The 22,547-nt window shown below is 44.6% G+C and overlaps 2 protein-coding genes and 1 long non-coding RNA gene across 9 annotated transcripts; 1 reads left to right on the top strand and 2 right to left on the bottom strand.

The window, feature by feature from the left end:
• Positions 1-3,810: 3,810 nt before the first annotated feature.
• Positions 3,811-10,645, bottom strand: PABPN1 (poly(A) binding protein nuclear 1). 4 transcript variants are annotated; one of them, XM_077908645.1, is made up of 7 exons: positions 10,506-10,645; positions 7,955-8,069; positions 7,166-7,233; positions 6,797-6,903; positions 5,861-5,948; positions 5,621-5,772; positions 3,811-4,726 (listed from the first exon to the last, which is right to left on the bottom strand). In XM_077908645.1, the coding sequence occupies exons 1-7, from the start codon at positions 10,575-10,577 to the stop codon at positions 4,687-4,689; spliced, it is 642 nt and encodes a 213-aa protein (XP_077764771.1). In that variant the 5' UTR covers positions 10,578-10,645; the 3' UTR covers positions 3,811-4,686. The 4 variants fall into 4 exon arrangements, with proteins under 4 accessions (XP_077764771.1, XP_077764770.1, XP_077764769.1 ...); XM_077908644.1 differs by lacking the exon at positions 10,506-10,645 and adding an exon at positions 9,057-9,749; XM_077908643.1 differs by lacking the exon at positions 10,506-10,645 and adding an exon at positions 8,419-9,008.
• Positions 7,863-20,799, top strand: LOC144320307 (uncharacterized). 3 transcript variants are annotated; one of them, XR_013385840.1, is made up of 4 exons: positions 7,863-9,443; positions 11,740-11,815; positions 13,169-15,584; positions 15,800-17,737. It is a non-coding gene; the product is annotated as an uncharacterized LOC144320307 (long non-coding RNA). The 3 variants fall into 3 exon arrangements; XR_013385839.1 differs by lacking the exon at positions 15,800-17,737 and adding an exon at positions 19,183-20,799 and having other exon boundaries at positions 7,864-9,443; XR_013385838.1 differs by having other exon boundaries at positions 8,747-9,443; positions 13,169-17,737.
• Positions 15,879-20,816, bottom strand: BCL2L2 (BCL2 like 2). Of its 2 annotated transcripts, none has more exons than XM_077908647.1 (4): positions 20,711-20,816; positions 20,325-20,412; positions 19,406-19,845; positions 15,879-18,809 (listed from the first exon to the last, which is right to left on the bottom strand). In XM_077908647.1, exons 3-4 carry the CDS (start codon positions 19,835-19,837, stop codon positions 18,660-18,662), a joined length of 582 nt encoding a protein of 193 aa, XP_077764773.1. In that variant the 5' UTR covers positions 19,838-19,845; positions 20,325-20,412; positions 20,711-20,816; the 3' UTR covers positions 15,879-18,659. The 2 variants fall into 2 exon arrangements, with proteins under 2 accessions (XP_077764773.1, XP_077764774.1); XM_077908648.1 differs by having other exon boundaries at positions 20,690-20,814.
• Between the last annotated feature and the right edge of the window lie 1,731 nt (positions 20,817-22,547).

Below are 22,547 nucleotides of genomic sequence, written 5' to 3'. Positions count from 1 at the left end.
TGAGGAAAGAACAGCTTTTTAAACAAATGGTGCAGAGAGAATGCATATCTGCATGCAGAATAATGAAGTGGCCCTCTCCCTCGCACCATACACAAAAGTTCATCCAAAATGGATCAAAGACCTAAATATAAGAGCCAAACTATAAAACTGTTAGGAGAAAACATAGGCATACATCTTCATGACTTTTGTGCTTCAAAGGATACTATCAAGAAAGTGAAAAAGCAACCTACAAAATAGAGGAGAAAATATTTGCAAATCATATATATAAGGGTCTAGTATTCAGCATATAAAGAACTCCTACAACTCATCAATAAAAAGACAAGCCAACTAAAATGTGGGCAAAGGATCCAAACCACAGTTTCTTCAAAGAAGATAAACAAATGGCTAGTAAGCACAAGAAAAGATGTTCAGTATCCTTAGTCATTAGGGAAATGCAAATAAAAAACACAAGATACCACTTCATACCCACTAGGATGGCTATAATCAAAAAGATGGACAGTAATGAATTTGATGAGGATGTGGAGAAATTGGAACCCTACTACACTGCTGGTAGAAAGTTAAAATGCTGCTGCTGCTTTCGAAAACAGCCTGGGCAGTTCCAGCAGTTCCTCAAAAGGTTAAACGTGGTTTATTACCTGATAACCTAGCAACTCCACTTCTAAGAGAAATGAAAAGGTATGTTCGTAGAAAATCATATAGCTTGTAGCAGCACTGTTCCTAACAGTAGAAAAAAAAATGGAAACTGCAAATGTCCATCAATTCACAGATAATCAAAATGTGATCAGTCAACACAAGGAAATACTCAGCTATGAAAAAAAAAAGGAAATACTTAGCTATGAAAAAGAACGAATTATTGATCTATGCTACAACATGGATGAATCTTTAAAACATGATACCAAGTGAAGGAAGTCAGACATAAAAGGCCACATGTTGTATGACCCCATTTATATGAACTATCCAGAACAGGCAAAATCAGAGAAACAATCATTGTTTGTTAGCGGGAGGGAAAATTAAGAATGCTTGCTAATGGGTATAGGGTTCTTTGGGGGATTATGAAAATGCTCTAAAATTAAGTAATGGTGATGGTTAACATAGATGTATGTATAGATGATAACATATATGTATGTTACATAAAATACTACTGTACACTTAAAAGTTAAATTTTTATGGTATGTGAATTATATGTAACAAAATCCATACAACTTTTCAATGGGATGCAATCAGAGGTATGGCAAACCAACATTTGCCTTCAGCAAATAAAATTAAAGTTCTCTTACTAGGTGGATCCCTGGGTGGCTCATTGGTTTAGTGCCTGCCTTCGGCCCAGGGCATAGTCCTGGAGCCCCAGGATCAAGACCCACGTCAAGCTCCCTGCATGGAGTCTGCTTCTCCCTCCTCTGCCTGTGTCTCTGCCTCTCTCTCTTGTGAATAAATAAAATCTTTATTAAAAAGTTCTCTTCCTAAATGATTCTTAACAAATGACATGCAAACAAATAACATCCAAAACAATGCCCAGCACTTGGTAAATACTCAGTAAATGTCTGTTGAACCAATGATTACCACAAGCACAAACAAAGGAAAAGAGATTTGAGAAATTAGCAGAGTTGAAAGATGTTTTAAAATTAGTTGATTTACTAATTTCATTTCAACCATGTAGAAGAGCAACCATTTTGGGAGAAAAAAACCCCACAAAACATCATTTTTCTCTATGCTGATGTCAAGTTGGGCAAATTCTATCTGAAAAGGTTGTGTTGTCTTCATTTGTTTTCTATCACTCAGTCCCTCAGTGTCACTCCAGAGAAATCTTGTAGACAAGCGCCCTTAAATCTTCTAAACACTTCCTTCCCCCATAGTCCCTCCCAGTGAGACTGAGCTCACTCCAATCCCTTGGTTAAGAGGTGGTTCATCAGGAGTGATTGACCAAAAAAAGCAATCCTTCCCAAGGAAAGTAACTTTCCTTCCATGCCACTTCCTTTAAAATTACTAAAAAAAAAAAAAAAAAATTACTAAGATATTGGAAAAATTAGAAGTTCAGATAAGGAGGGAAATCTGATTCTTGTGAGGACAGGAACCAGCAGGTCCCAGATAAAGGGAACCCTCAAGGGGAATTAACATCTGAGTACCTACTAATTTATACAAAGGCACAATCCATGCCCACAAGGAGCTTGCAGTCTAGTGAGGAAACCAAGATATAATTGTTCTAATTATAAAACCATGAAATGCTTCAACAGCGATAGGAACAATTTGCCCTGAGAGCAGAAGTGACTCATTCTGACTAGGGAATGAAGAAAGGTTTCTGGCTGTGGTGTTTGGCTTTATGCCTTGGCTTACACCTTGATTCTGAGAGAGTAAATGGAATGGGCACAGCATGAACAGTACATAAAACTCAACTGGAATGCACAGGGCATCAGATGTAGAGCAAGATGTGGCAGGGAAACTTAACCAGGATCAAACTGGGAAAGGGCTTAGTTCCACACCTAAGTGAATTTGTAATTACTGGTGGTAGAACAAGGGCCCTTCAACGGCAACATGAAGTCTGGAGCCAGACATCTATCAGCAGCCCAATAAGGTAGGGAGTTGCTCAAGAAGTTAAAACAGAACGGAGAATGGGCAGGATGTTAATTGGACATACAAAATTAAAAACAAAGGTTAAAAAAATGACATTCTCCCTAAGATCTCTAACAATTTGTGAACTTTTTAGATGGCCGTTTAGTGCCCTCTGGTGGATAGAAGAGACCTTCCCAGTATTAATGCATTAAGCTTCCCAGCATTAAGTAGTTCCATGCGATTCTAGCCAAGTTGATATTAATATGCTATCCAGATTTTTACCAACCAGCCTTTGCAGAAATCTCCATTCAGATTACAAGGCACTATTCTAGTTGAATCGTTAGAGAACAGACAGACCTCTGAATACTTAAATGATGCAACGGAGGCAATATAATAGATGAGTGAAATGCTAATGTGGTTGATGCTGCCCTGAGAATTCAGAATACATAGCCAGAGAGAGGTGGGTTAAGGCTTCATGGATATATAGGGAACTCATTTCTTTAACCTAAGATTACTGGAGTATGTAGGTCAGAGGCAATCACAAAACACCCTATGAACAGAAGTAAATGGTTCAATAGAACATATAAAGGTTTAGATATTTAGAAATCCTGTAGCAGGGGAAGACTGGAACAGAGTTAGGGGGCGATGTAGCACCCAAAAGTTTTAAGACCAATCTGACTTAAGAATACAAAATGGAGTAATTCAGTTATTAATGAGACCAAGTACAAAACTTAAGGATATAAATCAGTGAAAACCAGTTAAGTCCTAATTAATGGTATGATTCAAAATGAATTCGCTGAACATATATTATGTGGTCAGTGTGGCTACAGAAGATAGCATAAGCTTTGCAACTATCTTTGTTAGCAAACTATTGCCTTTTCCCCTCATTTTTTTGAGCTCACTTTGAGGTAAAGACAAGAAAAGCTACCCAGAACCCAAAGACTCCAGTGCTGCTGGTGTGGATAATTCATTTGCACATTAATCAGGTATGCACACTGATTACTCAATCCGGCCATTCTTTTACATTCCCAGACTCATTCGATAGACCTTTCAAATACCAGGCTACATACTACCCAGAAAACTCATCGTCCCCAACTAAATACACAATGTTCCTGTTGTAATTTTAACCCCCACTCTAATTCGTTAAGTGAGAACTTCCCCTCCACAACACCAGCACTTCCACAAAGAGTATTAACAGCCATCTGGGATCTAAAAGAAAATAGGAAAATAGATAAATAATTCTTACACCCAAAGGCCAAACAATTTTTATTTTCAAAAACAACTTTATTCATGACACATATTAAAAAAAAATCCCACCCCCTGGAAATGAGCTAAAAAAATAAACAAAATCCACCTCCCACCGCCCTGTTCCCACTTCCTCCCATTCCCTCCAAATAAAAGGGAAAAAAAGGCAAAGGAAAACAAAACAAAACAAAAAAACTGAAAAACAAAAAAAAAAAAGTCCCAAAACCCCCCAAAACAAGGTAGTGCATTTCCCCAGGGGGTAGGGGAATTTACACTGGAGCCGCTGGGAGCGGAACGGAGATCTTCCGGCTACAGAAACCTGCAAAGAAAGACACTCAAAACAGAAAAAGAAACACAAAAGGAAACAAAATAGATCACCAGGCAATCTGGAGGGGCAGGGAGCCGGAAAAGAGGGGTGGGGTGGGTGGCAGACCTGGCAGGACAGGAGCAGGTGGAGGGGACTGCGAAAGTTAGGGAGAAGATGGAGGGAAGGTAACAAGCAGAACAGTTTGGTGTCCTTCCAGAGCCCTGGGTAAAAAAACCCCTCCTACCACCCATGCCCACCTACCCTCAAGCAGCCCCCAAAGGGGTGAAGTGGGACAGGGAAACAAGGGGAGCAGCTTGCGCAGTTGAGACGTGTCCATGGCGAATCCCCAGAGTGAATGAGCAGCCCCCTGCCCCGCTCCCTGGGCCTTCCCCTACTTCCCAAAGCAGGTCCCTCCTCAGCAGTTAGTTATGGGATTCTCCCCCCTTCCACAGTATATCTTTTTTTTAAAAAATATTTTTTTTTCCATCAAGGTCATCTTCTGTTTTTCTTTTTTTTTTTTTAATTCTTTTTTTTTTTTTCCTTCTTTCCTCTTTTTTTCCTCTCTCTCCTCCTAATACACACTTTTTTTAGTAAGGGGAATACCATGATGTCGCTCTAGCCCGGCCCCTGGAAGAAAGAAGGAGAGTTAGGTGTTAACATGATCACTTAAGAGTTTAGCACAAGCCCCTCCCCGTGGGCCCTTGCCCCAGTGACAGTGCAGGGAATGGGGGGGAGGGGGGGAGAAGTTTCCAAGTATCCTAAAAGTGACCCCACAATGGTGACACACCTGGCAAACAGGACGGGATAATTTAACAGAATACTTTGCCAGAGGCAAAAAACTACATCTGAGATATAGGGGCAAGAAAATGGACTCATTATCTTTCCAGTTTCAGTTTTCCACAGCTCTTAAACCCCAGGCCTTCACCAACAGATCCTCCCTAATTCCTGGGAGCAGATAAGTATATCTTATAAAAAGCCAAAGTCTATATGCCTATCCTGTCTATTCAAAGGCGGAGAAATGATAGTAAAGCAACAACATGGGCACCACACTAGGCCCAGAGAAAAAGTTAACCTTGCAAAACAGTGGCTCAGTTAAAGAGTAAATATTTCAGTATCCTCCCACACGGCTGTTGAGGAAGATCAACTAGCCTCTGGTATTCTTCCAAGGGAGGTTCAATCTTCAACCCCTCCTTAACTCTGGGAAAAATAGCAAATGTCCAAGCAATGCCTTCACTACCACCAACCCTCAAGGAAAAAAAAAGGCTGGGGTTGAAAGAAGCATCTCTCAGAACAAGAGTAGAGAGATCCAGCCCTTATCACCAATTTCTGCTCCAGAAAACGATGATGAGACTGGCCTCCTGGCCTGGCCTGCAACTACCTTCCTCACCCTGCACAGGCAGGAGACCAAGTCCCTGGAGACCAAGGGGAGGGTAACGTGAGGGAGGTTCCTCAGATCAGGAAAGAAGGAAACATACAGGGCTCATGGGAGGCGGGGGAGAGGAGCAGCCCATCTATCCTGACCTGTAGACGCGACCCCGGGGCCTGCTGTTAAAACCACTGTAGAATCGAGAGCGGGAGCTGTTGTAGTTGGTAGTCCGGGCACGGTATCGGGCTCGTGGGAAACCCCGGTCTGTTGTGCTGATGCCTGGTCTGTTGGTTCGTTTTGGGATCACCTGAAAGTGAGGGATATACAACAGAAAGTCTTAAAATAAGCCTGGAGAGTTTGCACAGAACCAGAACAGCAATGAGTACAGGGCTTACCTTGATTTGTCTTCCTCTAAATAGTGACTCATCTAAGGCCAAGGAAGTCCTCACTGACTCTTTGTCTGAGAACTCTATATACGCAAAACTGAAAAAAATAATTGTCATTTCATTCATCTGAAGTTACAGCAGCTTACACATCAAATCCAACTTGCAGGTATGCCTGAATAACAACAGGGCCACATATTTATTTATTGGTCAATTTTTTTAAAAAAAGATTTTTATTTATTTATTCATTCATGAGAGACACGGCGGGGGCGGGGGGGTGGAGGCAAAGACACAGGCAGAGGGAGAAGGCAGCTCCATGCTGGTAGCCTGAGGTGGAACTTGATCCCAGGTCTCCAGGATCAGGCCCTGGGCTGAAGGCAGCACTAAACCGCTGAGCCACCGGGCTGCCCTGGTCAAATTTTTTTTAAATGGAATACTTCAATCTAAATTTCCACCTACTCTTAAGAAAATTATAAAATAGTATACAAACAGCCTGGATTGCTAAGCAAATGCTGTCCCTCCTTTTTCTTTTTTTTTTTTATAATATTTTTTTTTATTTATTTATGACAATCACACAGAGAGAGAGAGAGAGAGGCAGAGACACAGGCAGAGGGAGAAGCAGGCTCCATGCACCGGGAGCCTGACGTGGGATTCGATCCCGGGTCTCCAGGATCGCGCCCTGGGCCAAAGGCAGGCGCCAAACCGCTGCGCCACCCAGGGATCCCTGTCCCTCCTTTTTCTAGTTCACAATCCCACTCATGCTAACCTTCATCTTTATGTTTGGTCTCTGAAGGCATTTACGTGACCCGATATGTATATGTGACACTAACGCCCTAACCATAAAACAAACACTGCTTATTTTAACAAGTTAACACTGCTCAATACAAAACATTATTTATCTATTTCTAAGATGTGATTAAAACAACCTCATTTTACTTCTCTACTTACCCTTTAGGATGGCCACTAAATTTGTCACAGAGTATGGTAACACGGTTGACTGAACCACAGCCATGAAAGTGTGCTTCCAACTCTTCTGCTGTTGCACCATAGTCCACCTGTGAGGGTAGAGAAGGTTGTATTTCACAGGTACCCTGCCTATCCTCTCCAAAATCACATCAACTCTCGTTCTCTAAGAAGTTAATCTTCTCTTCCCAACCCCAGAGCCTCTGCTGATCTTCATTTCCTTTTACCTCCTCCAAACCCTCTCAATACTCCCCCAACCTACTACCTATCCTTGAAATATTCCTTAAGACTCCTATTAACCAACTCCCCAAACAAGAGCTTTCCCACAACCCCAATCAGGGCCCCAATACATACATTGCCAACATAAATGGAACGGGCATCAGCCTCCATCTTCTCTTCAATGGACATGATCACTGGGCCAGCTTTGAAGAAAAAAGAAAGGGAGGGGGGGGGTGGCAAGAAACTGGTTTTCTATTTGACCAATATATGCATCACTACCACCACCACCACTACAGGGAAGGCAAAGATTTTGGTCTGTTGTGTTCCCTGCTGTACCCCTTACCAAGAATACTGTCTAGCACACAATAGATGCTTGGCTGAACATCTGACTAATCAAGCAACAGATTAACATATCCTTAAAAAAAAATCAGAGAAAACAGTACAGGAATTTCTCTCCTGCTCCCAAATCAAGACCCTATTGAACAGCTTTGACTCAAATCATTTTTAAAGTGAACAAAATCAAGGGAACCCAAACTCAACAGTTCTAGGTTAAAGAGAAAGCCCTCTGCAGTCGAGTAGCTTCTCTTAGGACTCCTAACTAAAGGGTCTCCAACTAAAGGAAGAACTATGAGACTTGAAGGTCAAATGCCAGTTGGCAACGTCCACAAAGAGTAGAGGTAGACTAAAGAACAAAGAACACATTTGTAAAAAGGACAAAGAAAGGCACAAAATTACCATCATCAAAATAGAGATTCTTGCCTCACTAAGGTCAGAAAAAACACACAATGGACTATGACCCCAGCACCTGCCCAGTAATTGCTCCTACAAGCAGCTCCAAGGTCCCGAGCATCTAATCCCACACAACCCGTGCTCGCAGAACCCTTCCGAGGACCCGGGCTCCGCGTGCAACCGCCGGTTACTCACCATTGCCTGGAGGTGGACTCATATTCATCTGTTTCTCTACCTCGTTCTGTAGCTCCTTTAACTTCTCAGCTTCTTCCTCCATCTCCCTGACTCGAGCTTTGATCGCTTCCAGCTCCTGTAATGAGTGGAAAGGGTATGGAGAAGAGCTTAAGAGGAACCAACGCAGGGGCTGCGCCCTGCTCTCCGTCCAAGCGCGGCCCCAGCCATGCTCGGCCATTTCCCTCGCCCCACGCGCGGGTCGCGATGAAAAGAAAAGCAAGCTACCTTCTCTGGAACAACACTAGGCACCCATAACGCCCGAATCAACCCGGCTGGGCCCCTTCTGGACGTCGAGGATCCGCGCCCGGCCCTGCCCCAGCCACGTTATTCCCCGCCCACCCCACCCCCCGCCTGCCTCCCGCTCGCCCGAGCTCTGGGCCTCCCGTGACACGGCCAGGCCTGCTCGCTCGCCCTCCTTCCCTCACCGGGTCCTCAATGGCGCCGTCCCCCGGGTCACCCTCGACCAGTCCCGGCTCCTCCTCCTCCTCCTGGCTGCCGGGGGCTCCCGAGCCAGGCCCAGGGCCCGGAGCTCCCGGGGGGGCGCGGGGCCGGGGCGGCTCCTCTTCGGGCTCGGGCTCCGGCTCGGGCTCCAGCAGCAGCTCCTCAGGCTCCAGTTCCTCAGACTCCAGGCCGTTCCCGTAGTCCCCTGCGCCCCCCGGGGCCCCCTCCCCGGCCTCCCCACCGGCCCCGGGCACAAGATGGCGCCGCCGCCCCGGCCCGGAGCCCCGACCGCCCGCAGCCCCCGCTGCTGCTGCCGCCGCCGCCGCCGCCGCCATCGCCGCTCAGACTGGGGCCCGCCGCCCGGCGATTGGAGAACAGCGCCGGGCACGCCGAGGATTCATTAGTCTAGCAACCTGCCCGTCACCACGAGCTAGGACTCCATTGGGGGATATTACTTGGCAATCAAATAAGACCCCACCCCTAAGGCGGGATATTGCGCCAAATTCTCAAATCCCGGTAGGGGAGCTGGCCTGTCAATCAACATACGCCCCACCTCCTCTCAACCCCTTAGGTAACAATACCGCCACGCTGTGACGACATTCCTGCCTCCCCCCACCCCCACCTCCAGGCGGATCCGCGAGTATATGACGCTCGGTGATTGGCCGCTGGCTAGGGCGAGGAGACAAGGCCAATCTTCCGATCGCCTCGCAGCAATAGCCCTCTCGGATGCCGATTGGCTCGTGAGATTCGAAGGGCTAACATCCGTTTCGTGACAGGTGAACCTTGCCCCGCAACGGACGGCAAGGCTTCCAGCCATGGAAAGCCGAGGTCACATGACTAGTCCTTGGCGGGGGGCCGCCATCTTGACGCTACTGGTCGCCGGCTGGAGAGATGTTAGAAAGCAGTGGCTGGAAACGTTGAGGCGGTTTCTGTAAACTGGTTTGCTAACCAGGAAGCTACCAGTGGATGGAATGTTGCTGGAAATGGAGGTTCTGAATGGAGCTCTCCAGTAAGATGCTTGCTTTCCCCATCCAGGTACCAAAAGGTACCAACACCCATCAGGTCTCCCAAACCAGAAAGCAGGAAGGAATCTTCAGTCCAGAGCTACCAGTCCTGTCTGATCTGTCTTCCTTGTGCAGGCATACTTTCCAAGCCCGCTGCTCATGCCTCAGTTTCAGTTTGTTTCTTGGGCTGTTTGCTAAGCCCCCTAATAGATCTCTCAGCTTCCAGTGTCACTCTTAACAGTCCTCACCGCTACCACAGTGAGCTGGCTCCCCTTTGCTGGCCAGGTAAAAGTAAAACTACCGTGGCCTTAGAGACCTCAGGACCAGCCTACGTCACAAATGTTATTTCTACACTCCTCATTCCAGGGGGTATACCTGCACCCAGCTCTGTGCCTCTGTACATGAAGTCCCTCTTCAACCAGACCACTGCAAACCTAAGCATCACCGCTCGTGCAAAACCTTATGCTAGCCTCCTCTCCTTTCCCATGACTAGCAGGCCTACTACCTCCACTGTGCACGTAATCATTTTGTCCTGCATCCTGAGAATTTGGAGAGGAGAGGCTGGATCCTATTTATATTTGCAGCTCCACTGTAGGGCAATATGCTTGGCACATATTAAGTGTCAATAAATGTTTGCATTGACCGGGAATCTGGGTGCCACCCTCATCTTCAACTCTTTCGCAGCCCCCAAACCTTCCTTCAGACCACAGAGGAATTCCTCCAGGCAGGTTCCCACCACAAGTTTCCACTCTGAGATAACCAATGAGACATCACCCTGGAAAGCAGGGTTGCCATATGTAGTAGTGATACTACACATTTATTTAAAAAGAAGAAACAAAGGTGCAAAGTTTGCAAGAGGGTTATTTGTAGCCGGACGCAGCTAGGGTTTGACAGCCAGATTCAAATGAGCCCAATCAAATTAATCAGACAACCCCAACAGGATGTGTGTGTCTGGGGTGAGGAGATTTGGACAAGAGGAGATCCCTGTTAGCAAACCAAAAAGTCAAAAGCGTCTCAGTATACCCCCACTCTTCCCCTCACCCTCACTTTTCCTCACAAATCCTTACCTCAGGAACAGGGGAATTCAAAGCAGAGTCACAGTCGCTTAAAATTTCACTGAAAATTACTTCAGCAGCCATCTCAGCTCCAGTGGTCTGGGAGAACTAACTTGAGCACGGAAGACAAGTTCTAAAAGACTGTGAGGTCACTGGAAAAAAAAGGTTTTCTACTAATCTTAACCTAATCAAGATTTTCATATTTTATTGGTGCTTGATTTAAACTAATCAAGCTGAGGGCGCCTGGGTGGCTCAGATTGAGCATGGCCTTTAGTGCTCATGGTCCTATAGTCCTGGGATGGAGGATCTACACTCAGCGGAGACCCTGCTTCTCCCTCTCCCAGTGCCCCTCCCTACTCTTTGGCATGTGCTGTCTCTCAAATAAATAAACAAAATCTTGATAAATTAACTAATCAAGCTGATCAAGGGAAATGCGATTTTTTTATAAGGACTTTCGAATCCTAATTTTGTTGAGCACTTGATTTTGTAACAGGCACAATCCTGGACTCCTTATTATATTATCTCATTGAATTCTCACAACTTTATAAAGCAAATATTTCCAAAACTATAGCCTTTTGGGGGGACGAAGAAAGAGTGAAGTAACTTGCCCAAGTCATGGAACTAATAATTAAAAGTGAGCAGGGGAGAAAAAAAGTTAGCAGGGAATTCAGAGCTAGCTTTCAAAGCTTAGATCAAAATTACCATAAAGTCTGCCTTAATACACAAAGATTATATTATGTATGATATTGAAATTGGAAAAAGACTAAATTTCAACAATAGACATATGTTTAGGCAAGCTGTAATTATATCCAAAGATTATTATGCACCTATTAAAAGGGTTACACAAAACATGTAATAAAATCCAAAAATAATTCTTGCTAGGTCAAAGAAGTAGAATGTAAAAGTGTATATAAAGCACGATTATGATTTTTTTTTTTTAACAACTTGGACTTTGGGGAAAAAAGGGAGCAAGAACCAGTTCTATCTTTTCTTTGGTAATATGTACTAAAAGCTTTAAAACTGTTGAGATTCTTTTTATTTTTTTATTTTTAAAATTTATTTATTCGTGAGAGACACACAGAGAGAGGTAAAGATACAGGCAGAGGGAGAAGCAGGCTCCCTGCAGGGAGCCCGATGTGGGACCTGATCCCGGGACTCCAGGATCACGCCCTGAGCCAAAGGCAGATGCTCAACCACTGAGCCACCCAAGCGTCCCCCCCTTTTTTTTTCTCTAATTTTTTAACAGTTGAGATTCTTGACCTGGTGATTTTATTTATCATCTGCACATTTAGGAATAAAGACCTTCATCAAAGTGAAAAAAGGTAAGCAACTTGAATGTCCAAATAGGCACATTCAGGAGAATTATTATACACACATAGATTTAATTTTATATAGTCATTTTGCCTTCAAAACACTTTTAATGACAAGGAAAAACTGTGCAATATAATGGTAAGCAGAACTGTAATATAAGAAATTGTATATACAGTATGATCATAAAATATAAGCACAGATAAAAGATGGGAAAGAAATATGCCAAAATGTTAACAGTGGTACTTTCTGAGTAGTAGGATTATAATTGATTTATCATTTTCTGCGTTATATGAACGATTTTCCCCACAATATCATGTTATTTTTTTATCATGTTATTTTTATTTAAAATTTTAAAAACCCTCCAACTTCCAAACTTACTCTAGTAAGAATGATTACTTTTTCAGACATTTAAAAAGATATTTGAATGACATGTAAAGTGAGATACTTCCCTATTAGAGGGTAAACTGTAAAAGGCAGGGACATCATCTTAATTATATTTGTATTCCCATTGCCCATCACTGTGTGCTCAATAAATGCTAACTGAATGAATGATCTTCCATAATAATTTAAAATCTTACCCATTGTTGATGCATAGAGAACATCAAAGAGATAAGTTTCTAAGAATGAATTTGTAAGAAATTCATACGTAATGATGTGAAATTTACCCATTATGAGTATAATTTTCCTTCAGTAATAACCTTTCCATAGAGGCTATGGAGTTTTGGGAAAAATAAAACTCAGTGATGCTGTGCTCTAGAAGGAAAAATGTGTCAATAGAAGTGGCTAGTGGACTTAAGGAGAATTAAATCAGTAAAAAATGGATGAGGGCATCTCCAGTTCTGTCCAAAAGGGAAAAGCTGTCTCACTAAACTATATAAACACATGGCTTTGTGGTAGTTTCATTCCTATTTTTAACTCTTGTTTTTTTTTTCTTTTTTGCCTGCTATAATAATTCTCTATAATCTAAAACTACATTGTTTAATATGATACCCACTACTCGCACATGCCTTGAGCACTTGGAATGTGAGTAGTCTGACTTGAGATATACTGAAAATGTCAAATATTCACCAAATTTCAAAGACAATAGGAAAAAGAGACTATAAAACAAATTAATAACTGTTATATTAATTATAGGTTGCAATTGTAATAATTTTTATATACTGGGCTAAGTAAAATATTATTAAAATTAGTTTTATACCTGTACCTTTTTGCTTTTTTAATGAGGCTTCCAGAAAATTGAAACTACATATATGATTTGCATTATATTTCTGTTAGTGCTGACATAAAACCTTGAAGCCTTGATCATTTACTTACCTCTACTATGGAACAGACTCCAATTATTTTCTTTGTTGTTTTCTTTTCAGGCTGAGCCCCAACACAGGGCTTGAACTCACAACCCTAAGATGGAGACTTGAGCTGAGATCAAGAGTTGGATGTCCAACCAACTGAGCCACCCAGGTGCCCCAACTCCAATTATTCTCTAATGCAAAGTCTAGGCTCGCCTATCTTAACTCCCTAGGTCTGTCCTTGCAGGGAAGTGAGGTGTCCATTTAAATGAGAAAGAATCTACATGGGCTGCTTATTTCCTATTCTGCTTGGTTAACTTTTAAAAAATGTTGTACCTGGAAAACTTGTTTTAATATATTGTATCATATATATGTGTTCTTTATGAAAAGATCAGAAAATACGGATAGTAAAAAGAACAAAATAAAATCACCAGTAAAATCCAACACCCAGAGATAATCACTAGTGATATTTTGGCATATCCCCTTCCTGAAATTTTCAAAACATATATACATATAGAGGCACACATGCACACACACACACATTTATATATTTATTTTGGCAAACTGGGATCATACTGTATATATTATTTTCTACTTCCTTCTTTACCAAGTTAGAAATGTCTTTCCATATCAATAAAAATATTTTTCCAATTTCATTTTCCATGATTTTACTCAAAAAAAGTCACCTTAGAAATGAGGGCTTCCCTGACTATTCTATTTAACATTGAAATCTATACTTAAACACTTTCCCAATTCCATGCCAATGAATTATTTTTCTTCACAGCATTTATCACCTTGAAACATGAAATGTTATGTTAATGAATATTGTGAAATGAATTTATTTAGTTTTTGTTTGTTTCCCTTAGTAGAATGTAAGTAATATGTAATATGAGGGCAGAAATTTGTGCCTGTGCACTCAGTGTCTAGAACTGTGCTTAGTACATAGAAGATGCTTGAATATTTGTTGCATGAATCAATGATTGAATCAGTAAAAAAAACTACATAGCTTTCCATTATATTACATTTTCTAGTTGATTTTTAAAATATTGTTAATTTTGGGCGCTTGAGTGGCCCAGTGGTAGAGCATCTGCCTTGGCTCAGGTCATGATCTCTGAGTCTCGGGATGGAGTCCCGCATTGGGCTCCCCTGCAGGGAACCTGCTTCTCCCTCCGCCTGTGTCTCTGCCTCTCTCTCTCTCTCTCTCTCTCATATAGTTTATGTCACACCTATATCCACATTTAAGGAACATTTTAAAGTTTTCAAAGAATCTGCTCTTAAGTAAAAACACAGAATGTCTACAATCCATTTGCTAGAAACTGTAACTAAATGTTGCCCAAATTTTATCGAAAGTACCATATGGAGAAATGACATTCATGGAGAAATGTCTAAAAGATTAAAAAATCCATCTATCCATTTAGATGGTCTGCAATTTAGCCCTATAATAAACCGCCATAGGGTATATTTGGGCTAAATTGTGATGAGCCTGATAGAACAAGCTTAGGATCTACTGAATTCCCATTTGGTGTTTATTGGTGCAAAACTCAACATCCTATTTACTGTCAGATGTTACAGAGGGTGATAGCCTCTATATGACCCCAGAAGAGCCACAAAAGTCTTTGCCCATCTTAAGGAACCGACAGACTTTTCTAAATCCCAAGAGGAAAGTGAATCTTGTTTTGTTTTCCAATTTGCCTTAGAAATTGGAAAGCTCAAGGCCGAATTTATAGCTTAGCTTCAGTATTCGGAAATACTGCTTATAGAATGCTTTTCTGTACATTAATTTTCCTTTTGCTGTCATCTTATTTTAATATTTCAACTTATCCTTTACTTCTACTTTATTTTTTATTTTATTTTTTTTTCTTTACCTCTACTTTAAAAATCCATATTCTCCTATTGTTTTGTATAGCAAGATGTTGCAAATGCTTTTTGGAAGGAATTAGTCAAATACAAATCAACCGATCATTAAATCAATCACACTGGAGTGGAGATAAATGCTCTCATAGCCTGACAATATTAACTATTAAGAGCATCTAATTCCCCTTTCCTTAATTCCATGTTCACCAAGCCACTCTCAGATTTTCATATGGCTTGCCCTGTTGATTTCCTATAGAGAGGATGGAAACTCTCCTCTGAGCAGTATATCTCTAACTACAATCTAACACATATATACCCAAATGTAATTTAATTGCACCAGATTATAGAAAGACTAGAAATTCTTATAATTTGAAATTAGTATCGCTCTTCCTGTCAGGCAGGATTCTGATGTTGTTCTCAATTAGGACAGAAGGATGGGCTGAATAATTCCTGTAGATTCCATCCACTTCAGCTGTTTGCATTAAAATGGCTGAAATCAAGTATCTCAAGGTGCCAGGAAAGGAAGCAGGGGCTCCATTTTTGCAAGAAGTAAGCAGCAGGATACTGGGAAGAAATGCTCATCATCACTGGAGGCTGAACCACAACTGGGGACTTGATTAACATCACAAAAAGATTTGGGGTAAGATTTTCTTTGTTTTGGTTGTTTGTTTGTGGCCATTCCAAAGTACTGTATACACACACCTCTTAAGATTTGGTTTGGCACAGATGGAGCTCTTGGCTTTGGGCATTTGGCAGGGGTTGGGAGATGGGGGGAACAACTCTGATTTTCTTTTCTTTTTTTTATCTCAACACTTTCCGAAATCCCTGTTACTCTAATTCTTGCACTTTAACAAGGTCATGAAGAGATGATTAGATCAAGAAATGTCCTGACACCAGGCTACAGAGTGTAAAAGTCACAAACCCTGCTCAGTCCTTCTCATTAAACTTCTGGGCTTTATTTTTTTTTTAATACGACCATTACATATTACACAAAAATAAAAGTCAAATGAACTTGATATTTATAAATTATTAAATAAAAATACAGGAATATATATTTATATTTATAGAGCTTTTTCTTTTCTTCTAAACTAACCAAATCTGTTCTCCCGCCATTTTATGATTTAAAAAAGTAAAATAGTATATACCCTAGGATAAATGGGGAGTGGGATTAATAATTGCAGGACCTAGTTGCCCTACTTCTCCTTCCTTGGCCTAAGCAAAGTCCCTATTTGTCCCTTTGGGCTCTGGAAAGCAAGAAATGCCCTCTCCACCTCTTTAATCTCTGAAAAAATGGCATTTAGATTTATTTCCCTTTTTTTTTTTTTTTTTAATGAAATAGATTTAAAAGTTGGGAGCCATACTCAGCCTTCCTGGCCAAGAGCTAATCCCAAGGAACTATATGGCTCTAGAAGAGAGTCTCTAGTTTTCCCTGACAGAAGAGTCTCTGGGGTTTCCATTGCCCCTCAAGCTATAAAGGACAGGACAGATCAAAACTGCCCACTATGACCCCAAGTAAGCTATGCTTCTGGGAATCCAAGCCCTTTACCCTTTCAGAAAACAATGTCTACTTCCACCCAGGTGTGAAGGCCTCAGCACAGGGCATTTCAGTTACCTGACCATGGTCCCTGCTGCTCTGGTTTGCTAAAGGCCCCCAGGAAAGCTAGCAGGGTCAGGGGTCCTGTGGTAGAAGGGAAGGTGAAGAGTCTGCCCCAAACTTGGGGGAGAGTGGGCTCCAATTTGGAGCTGATGGTCTAGTCAGTGGTTTTCCAACTTTTTTTTCAGCAGCAAACCCCTTAATGTAAATTAAATCTACCCTGAACCCCGATATGTAAGACAGCCACCAGGGGAGCTATTCTGTTTGAGGACATGTAGCCCAGCCTGCTTAGCACCCCCTCTTCATCTCCCCAAGGACTCCTGAGGCAACTCCTACAAAACTTCAGGGTTCTGCCAAGCAGTCTGAAAACCACTGGTCTAGTTTGTCCTGAGCAAGTCAGAGACCCCCCACCCCCACCCCAACTGCCTGCCACAGACCAGCTCTGAGTTTCTGGTATCAGCATACTCACAACAGACCAAGTGGTGCATGCAGTCTACCACTTCCCCTATAAATACCGTTTAAAAAGTGCAGCCCTCTCTCAAAAGCAGAAGTCTGGGCTAAACACCTGAGGCCAATTTTGGTCCCACATTCTCGCGAGTACAACTATGTTGCCACATTCTGGGACCAAATGAAAATCTCTAAGAAGAGTCAACCATGGTCTAGCTAAGCTGATCAGTGCTCAGGATCAAGGGCAGGGTTCTAGAGCACTGTGTCTGAAGTCAGCATTGGAGAGCAGCAATTTTAGCACCTTGGGAAGTGCAGCAGTGAGGTCTGGCTCAGGACATATATCTGGAGTGAAATAATTTCTCTCTCAAAAGAAAATGCTATAATCTGAGTCCATTCTAGAGGACTGTGAGCTCTAAAGTTAGTGTCCTCAGACTCTGAGGTACAGACAAGTAATACCCATGCAAACAGTGTGGCTTCAAAGAAAGAAATGCTTCTAGGTCGTAGGTACTCTAGAACCCATACACCTGGCCCTTGATAAAGCAGCACCAAAGCCCACTACATGGAATAGGCCAGTCACGGACTACAGGTCACCCTCACACCCATGGGGTTCAGAGCTGGAATGTTCCTCTCAAGGCATCAGCAGTCTCACTGAGACACAGTGCAGGACCCAGACCATACTCTAGATCAACATTTACCTCCACACACTCCAAAGGAAAATTAGAGTCCCAATTTAGAGTTAAGCTTGGGTACAGTCCCAGAGACAGGGAACACCTGAGGCACCAGTGTGCCCCAGTGGGAAAGGAGGGTGGCAGGTAGGTCCAGACCCCCCAACCCCACCCCCACCCACCCCCTGCAGGCTTGGCAGCCTGTTCTCCTGTTTTCAGTCAGAGTCCAGGAGGCAGCAGCAAGTAAGTGATGTACAGGGAATGGGGATGGCAAAGCAACAGGGCAAGCTACAGAACTTCTCTTCTCCCTCAAGCCTGCTGATGACTTTCTGCCAGAAAGTGCCCAAAGCCCTCTACTGGATACAGTGTTTCTCCCACAGCCTTGAGGCATCAGGACAAGGGGGGAGTGGGGGGGAGGGGCAGAGAACTGCCCCTTGTTCCTGCCACTCCAACAGGGAGCTCTTCTCAAGTACAGCCACCAACAGGTTAGACAAGCAGCCCGGCATGCACACAAGCATGCGTACACATGCACACGCATGTCCAAGCAGCCCACCATCACAGCCATCTCTCTCTATCACCAGAGAACCTCAAGCTTCCATTTCAAAGGAATGTGCCCTCTGTTTCCCCCCCACACTCTCACTCATCCAATGGAGACACAACCCCTCCTGCAAGTCGACCTTCCTCAGGGCTACAAGCTAAGTTCTAGGTATAGTTTTGTGTGCCTACACCTATAGACATGATCTCTCCCACCTCCTCCTGACCTTGGAATGACTTTATCTCCTGCCCGCCCCCCGCCCCCGACTTTCCAAATACATTCCCTAATGTCTCCCAGCTCATCCTTCCAACTGCCTGCCTGGCAAACACAGCTCCTTCACACAGTACCCTGCCCTTTCCGATCCCCATTCCGTGCCCATCCATTCACCCCACTTCTTCCAAGGGCATTTCTCCTGTTCTGTTCTTGCTCTCCTGTCCCCTAGCCACACCTAGCCCCGCCTGGCCCTGGACTTGCTCACTTGCTCGCAAAAAAGGCCCCTACGGTGACCAGGGCCCCCAGTGCCACGGCCCCCGTCAGCACTGTCCTCACTGAGGCCCAGTTCCCCTCCCGCAGACGCCGCGCCTCCTCCAGGGCCCCGTCCCCGTATAGAGCTGTGAACTCCGCCTGTGGGAGAGAAGGGAAGTAGGAGAGAAAGAAGGAGAAAGGGAGATCAGGAGAGGAAAGAGTGGAGGAAAGAGGAGAGGAAGAGTTCCAGTTCCATCCACTGCAAGCACTACCCCATACCCAGCTCCTCGCCAGCCAAAGCTCTACTGGCTGCAAGGCCCCATCATCCCCCATGAGCGCCTGGCTCATTTGCCCTCTCTACCTCAAGTGAATCCCAGCCTCTCCTTGGCCAAAAATTGTGCTCTGAACTGACATCCTTTGCCAAGGCTTTCCTAACTACCACCCCATCCCTGACACCCCATCCCCACCACCGCCCATGTCACCGTACTCTGGTGTAAAAAGTTCCTGACAGCTGGATGCCATTTCCCTGCAGGCACTGTGTAGTCTGTCCTCTGCTTTGGACCATGAACCCATCCAGTGATGACTGCATGGCAGCCCTGGAGTGCAGAGTCTAGCGAGATACCCATAGTGAAGGCATCTGATTCCACCCAAATAGGGCGACTCCGCCCCTAGCCTCCAGCCAGAGCCCCCATCTTCCCTCTGGAGACAAGCTTTTTCGGAGGGGTGTGCAGAGCAGCAATTGAGAAGCTTCTTACCCAGCCCCCACTGCTGTGGATCCAGTCGGCCAGCCGTGTCTCCAGGTAGGCCACCATCCACTCTTGCACTTGTCCCACAAGTGGCTCCATCTCTTTGTTGACACTCTCAGCACACAGTGCAGCTCCAAAGACAAAGAAGGCCACAAGACGGCCCCAGTTGGGGCCCCCTTGGAAGAGTTCGTCAGAGACCTGGGTGAAGCGTTGCTGGGCTGAGCCTGGGGTCACATGCAGCTGGGCTGCCAAATCAGAGAAGGTGCGCCGGAAGCGGGTCTCAAACTCATCTCCAGCTGCCCGCATGGCTTGGTGCAGTGGATCAGCTGCTGGGCCCTCTCCAGGGCCAGCTCCACAAACATAACCCTTCTGCCTCAGCTTATAGCCTACAAAGTCTGCCACTAGAGCCCGTGTGTCTGGGGCTGAGGCTGGGGTCGCCATCCGGGCGGCTGTAAGAGTCAAGGATGAAAGACTGGCATGAATATATGGTCAGAGAGCCAGAAGGGGTACTTCAGGCTTGGCCAACCCAGTGAGACAGGGAGAGAGGTGGGAGGAAATGCTCAGAGACCACTGGGCAGGGAAGGGCAAGAACACAAGAGTTAAGTCAAGGTGAGCGGTCAGGGCATGAGGGGCTGGCCATTAAATTCATAATATGCCACATTAAATGCAAAACAAGTAAATTTTATTTTTAAAATACTTTAGATTTTTTTCCACAATAGGAGAATACCAGCTCTGCAACACCCCTGCAAACCACCCCCCCCTTCCACAGTACACACCTTTTTGGCTAAAGGAAGGGGCCTAGTACTTCCCCAGAGGGAAGATGTGAAGATGCTGGCAGAGGCACACAATGGGGGAGGAGACAGGGGCTGAAGGGAAAGGTGGAAGAAGCAAAGGGCTGCCTGGGACAGAAAAGAAAGGGGACACTCACCTAGCCTGGATGGCAGCTCTTAGGACCCAGCGCTGGTGGCAAGGAGCCCCCAGCTGGGGCCTTTCATCCTCCTGGCCAGCGTGGAGCCCTGGGAAGGGGAGGGGGAGAGCAGAGCTAGGTGGGGAAGGCCAGCGATCAGAGTCTGGACTAAGAAGGCTGGGGTTGCAGCTTCCTGGACCGGCCCCTGCCCCCAACATTCTACCAGCTGTGTGGCCGAATCCATGTTTAACGACTGTCCTCCCGGGAAACCCAGGGCCAAGGGCTTCCTGCCTTCACCATCTCTACTCCCGGCTCCCCCCCAGTGCAGTCCAACAGCCCAGCTCCTCCTTCACCCCCACCCTCAGCAAGTCTCCAACCCCGCCTGCCTGCCAGGTTAGGGATCTCACGGGTCAGGCCGCTGCCAGGATCCAGGCCGTTTCCTGGTGCAGGAGCTGGGAGGGAGGGAGAGAGGGAGGAAGGGAGGGAAGGAAGGAGGGAGGAGAAAGGGGGGGCGGGAGGGAGGGCCCGGCGCCGGGTGATGATGGGGCCCAGAGATGCGTCCAGAGAGAGAGGGGCGGGGCTGGGAGCAAGCTTGGGAAGGGCCACAACTCCGGAAGAGAGAGGCCCGCTGGAGGCCAAGAGGAGTAGGGCTGGGAGGATACCGAGGGCCAGTCTGGGCTCCTGAGACTGAAGGCTGCCCAGAGAAGCCGGCTAGGCCTCAGGAAACCTCGGAGTAAATTCACCATTTCCCAGAAGGTCTCTGATGTTCCATGCACTTGTTGAATTTTTCCTGCCCAGGAGCGGATGCCTGGATTAGGGGAGCAGTTCCCACTAGAATGGGAACTGCTGACCAGGTGCCTTCCTTGCCTTGCGGGACTGGCAGACACGACATGGACACTGAACATTTCACTTCCTCTTCTCTCCAGGACCTCTAATCTAGTAGTCTCTTCATGGGCTGAAGCTTTAGCCAGGCATCAAGACTTGGATCGCCAAGTAGTTTCTGCAGGTAACTTTTCTTTACCTTCCTTTCTTTCTTCTTTCTTTCTCTTTCTTTCTTTCTTTCTTTCTTTCTTTCTTTCTTTCTTTCTTTCTTTCTTTCTTTTTCTTCTTTTTGTTTTGTAATCAGATTGGTTTTCATTCTAATTCTTTTTACTCAACACATGAATTCTCATGACAAGTTCAAACAACATAAAGGTATAAGGGGGAAAAATATGAGTCCTTAATCTCCCCCCCCCTTCCACCTCTTGCCCAATTCCACCTCCCTTCATGGAAGTTGCTAATGACAAGGTTGATGTTTACTCTTTCAGATTACATATATATATATATAATATATATACAATTATATGTATAGACACACACATATATATGTATACTTATTATTTATACAAGGCAGTATATTTATACAGGGCAGTTCACAGAATATTAAGCAGTCTGTCTACAGGTGATCCTCAGGAATGTTCTCTCAGGCATTCTGACTGGGCCCCACTGGCTCTTGCTCTGGCACGTCCTTCGGCTCCATTTGAAGGGATCTCCAGCCAAAGGCTAGAAAGCGGCAACCCACTTTTCCTTTCCTGCTGGTTCCCTTTACTTCTACCTCTACTTCAAGCCTTGATATTCTGACCTGGCCCTACAGTCACAGGAGAAGAAAGGTTTCTGTAACAATAATAGTAACAACAAATACATTTTGATGAGTTATTAGGTGCTATGTGCTTTCGTTACATGTATGATAGTTATCCTCACACCAATCCCTATGCTTTATTCTCATTCTATAGATGAAGAGAGTGAGGCTTGGAGACGGTAAGTAATTTGGCTGAAATCATATACTTAGAAACTGTTACTCAATTTTGTCTGACTTTAAAGTTTGTCTTTAAGTGCATTGCTGTAAGATCATCTCTTCTGCTTTGGGTAATCTATGTTGTTACAACTCCATTTTCAAGTCCAAACTCAGGGCAGCCCCAGTGGTGTAGCGGTTTAGCGCCGCAGCCCAGGGCGTGATCCTGGAGACCCGGGATTGAGTCCCACGTCGGGCTCCCAGCATGGAGCCTGCTTCCTCCTCTGCCTGTGTCTCTGCCTCTCTCTCGCTCTGTATCTCTCATGAGTAAATAAAATAAAATTAAAAAAGAAAAAAGAATCAAGTCCAAACTCAGTTATCCCCTCCATTCTGAATGCACAGCAGATTTCACACCTTTATGACTGTATCCTTTCAATCACCCTCCTCACTTCTTTGCTCTTGGGCTGATCACT

This window comes from Canis aureus, chromosome 9 (genome assembly GCF_053574225.1).
Source record: "Canis aureus isolate CA01 chromosome 9, VMU_Caureus_v.1.0, whole genome shotgun sequence".
Taxonomy (NCBI): Eukaryota; Metazoa; Chordata; class Mammalia; order Carnivora; family Canidae; genus Canis; species Canis aureus.
The sequence above is the reverse complement of the archived record's forward strand: the minus strand, read 5'-3'. Positions and strand labels throughout refer to the sequence as shown.

Bases quoted from the DNA above. Each gene is read 5' to 3' on its own strand.
- PABPN1 (XM_077908643.1), bottom strand. From the start codon at position 8,769: ATGGCGGCGGCGGCGGCGGCGGCAGCAGCAGCGGGGGCTGCGGGCGGT. The intron at 5,773-5,860 runs GTAAGCCCTGTA...CCTCACTTTCAG, and splicing joins TTAGAGGAAGACAAATCAAG to GTGATCCCAAAACGAACCAA. The intron at 4,727-5,620 runs GTCAGGATAGAT...TCTTTCTTCCAG, and splicing joins CCCCGGGGTCGCGTCTACAG to GGGCCGGGCTAGAGCGACAT.
- BCL2L2 (XM_077908647.1), bottom strand. From the start codon at position 19,837: ATGGCGACCCCAGCCTCAGCCCCAGACACACGGGCTCTAGTGGCAGAC. The intron at 18,810-19,405 runs GTAAGAAGCTTC...TCTCTCCCACAG, and splicing joins TCCACAGCAGTGGGGGCTGG to GCGGAGTTCACAGCTCTATA.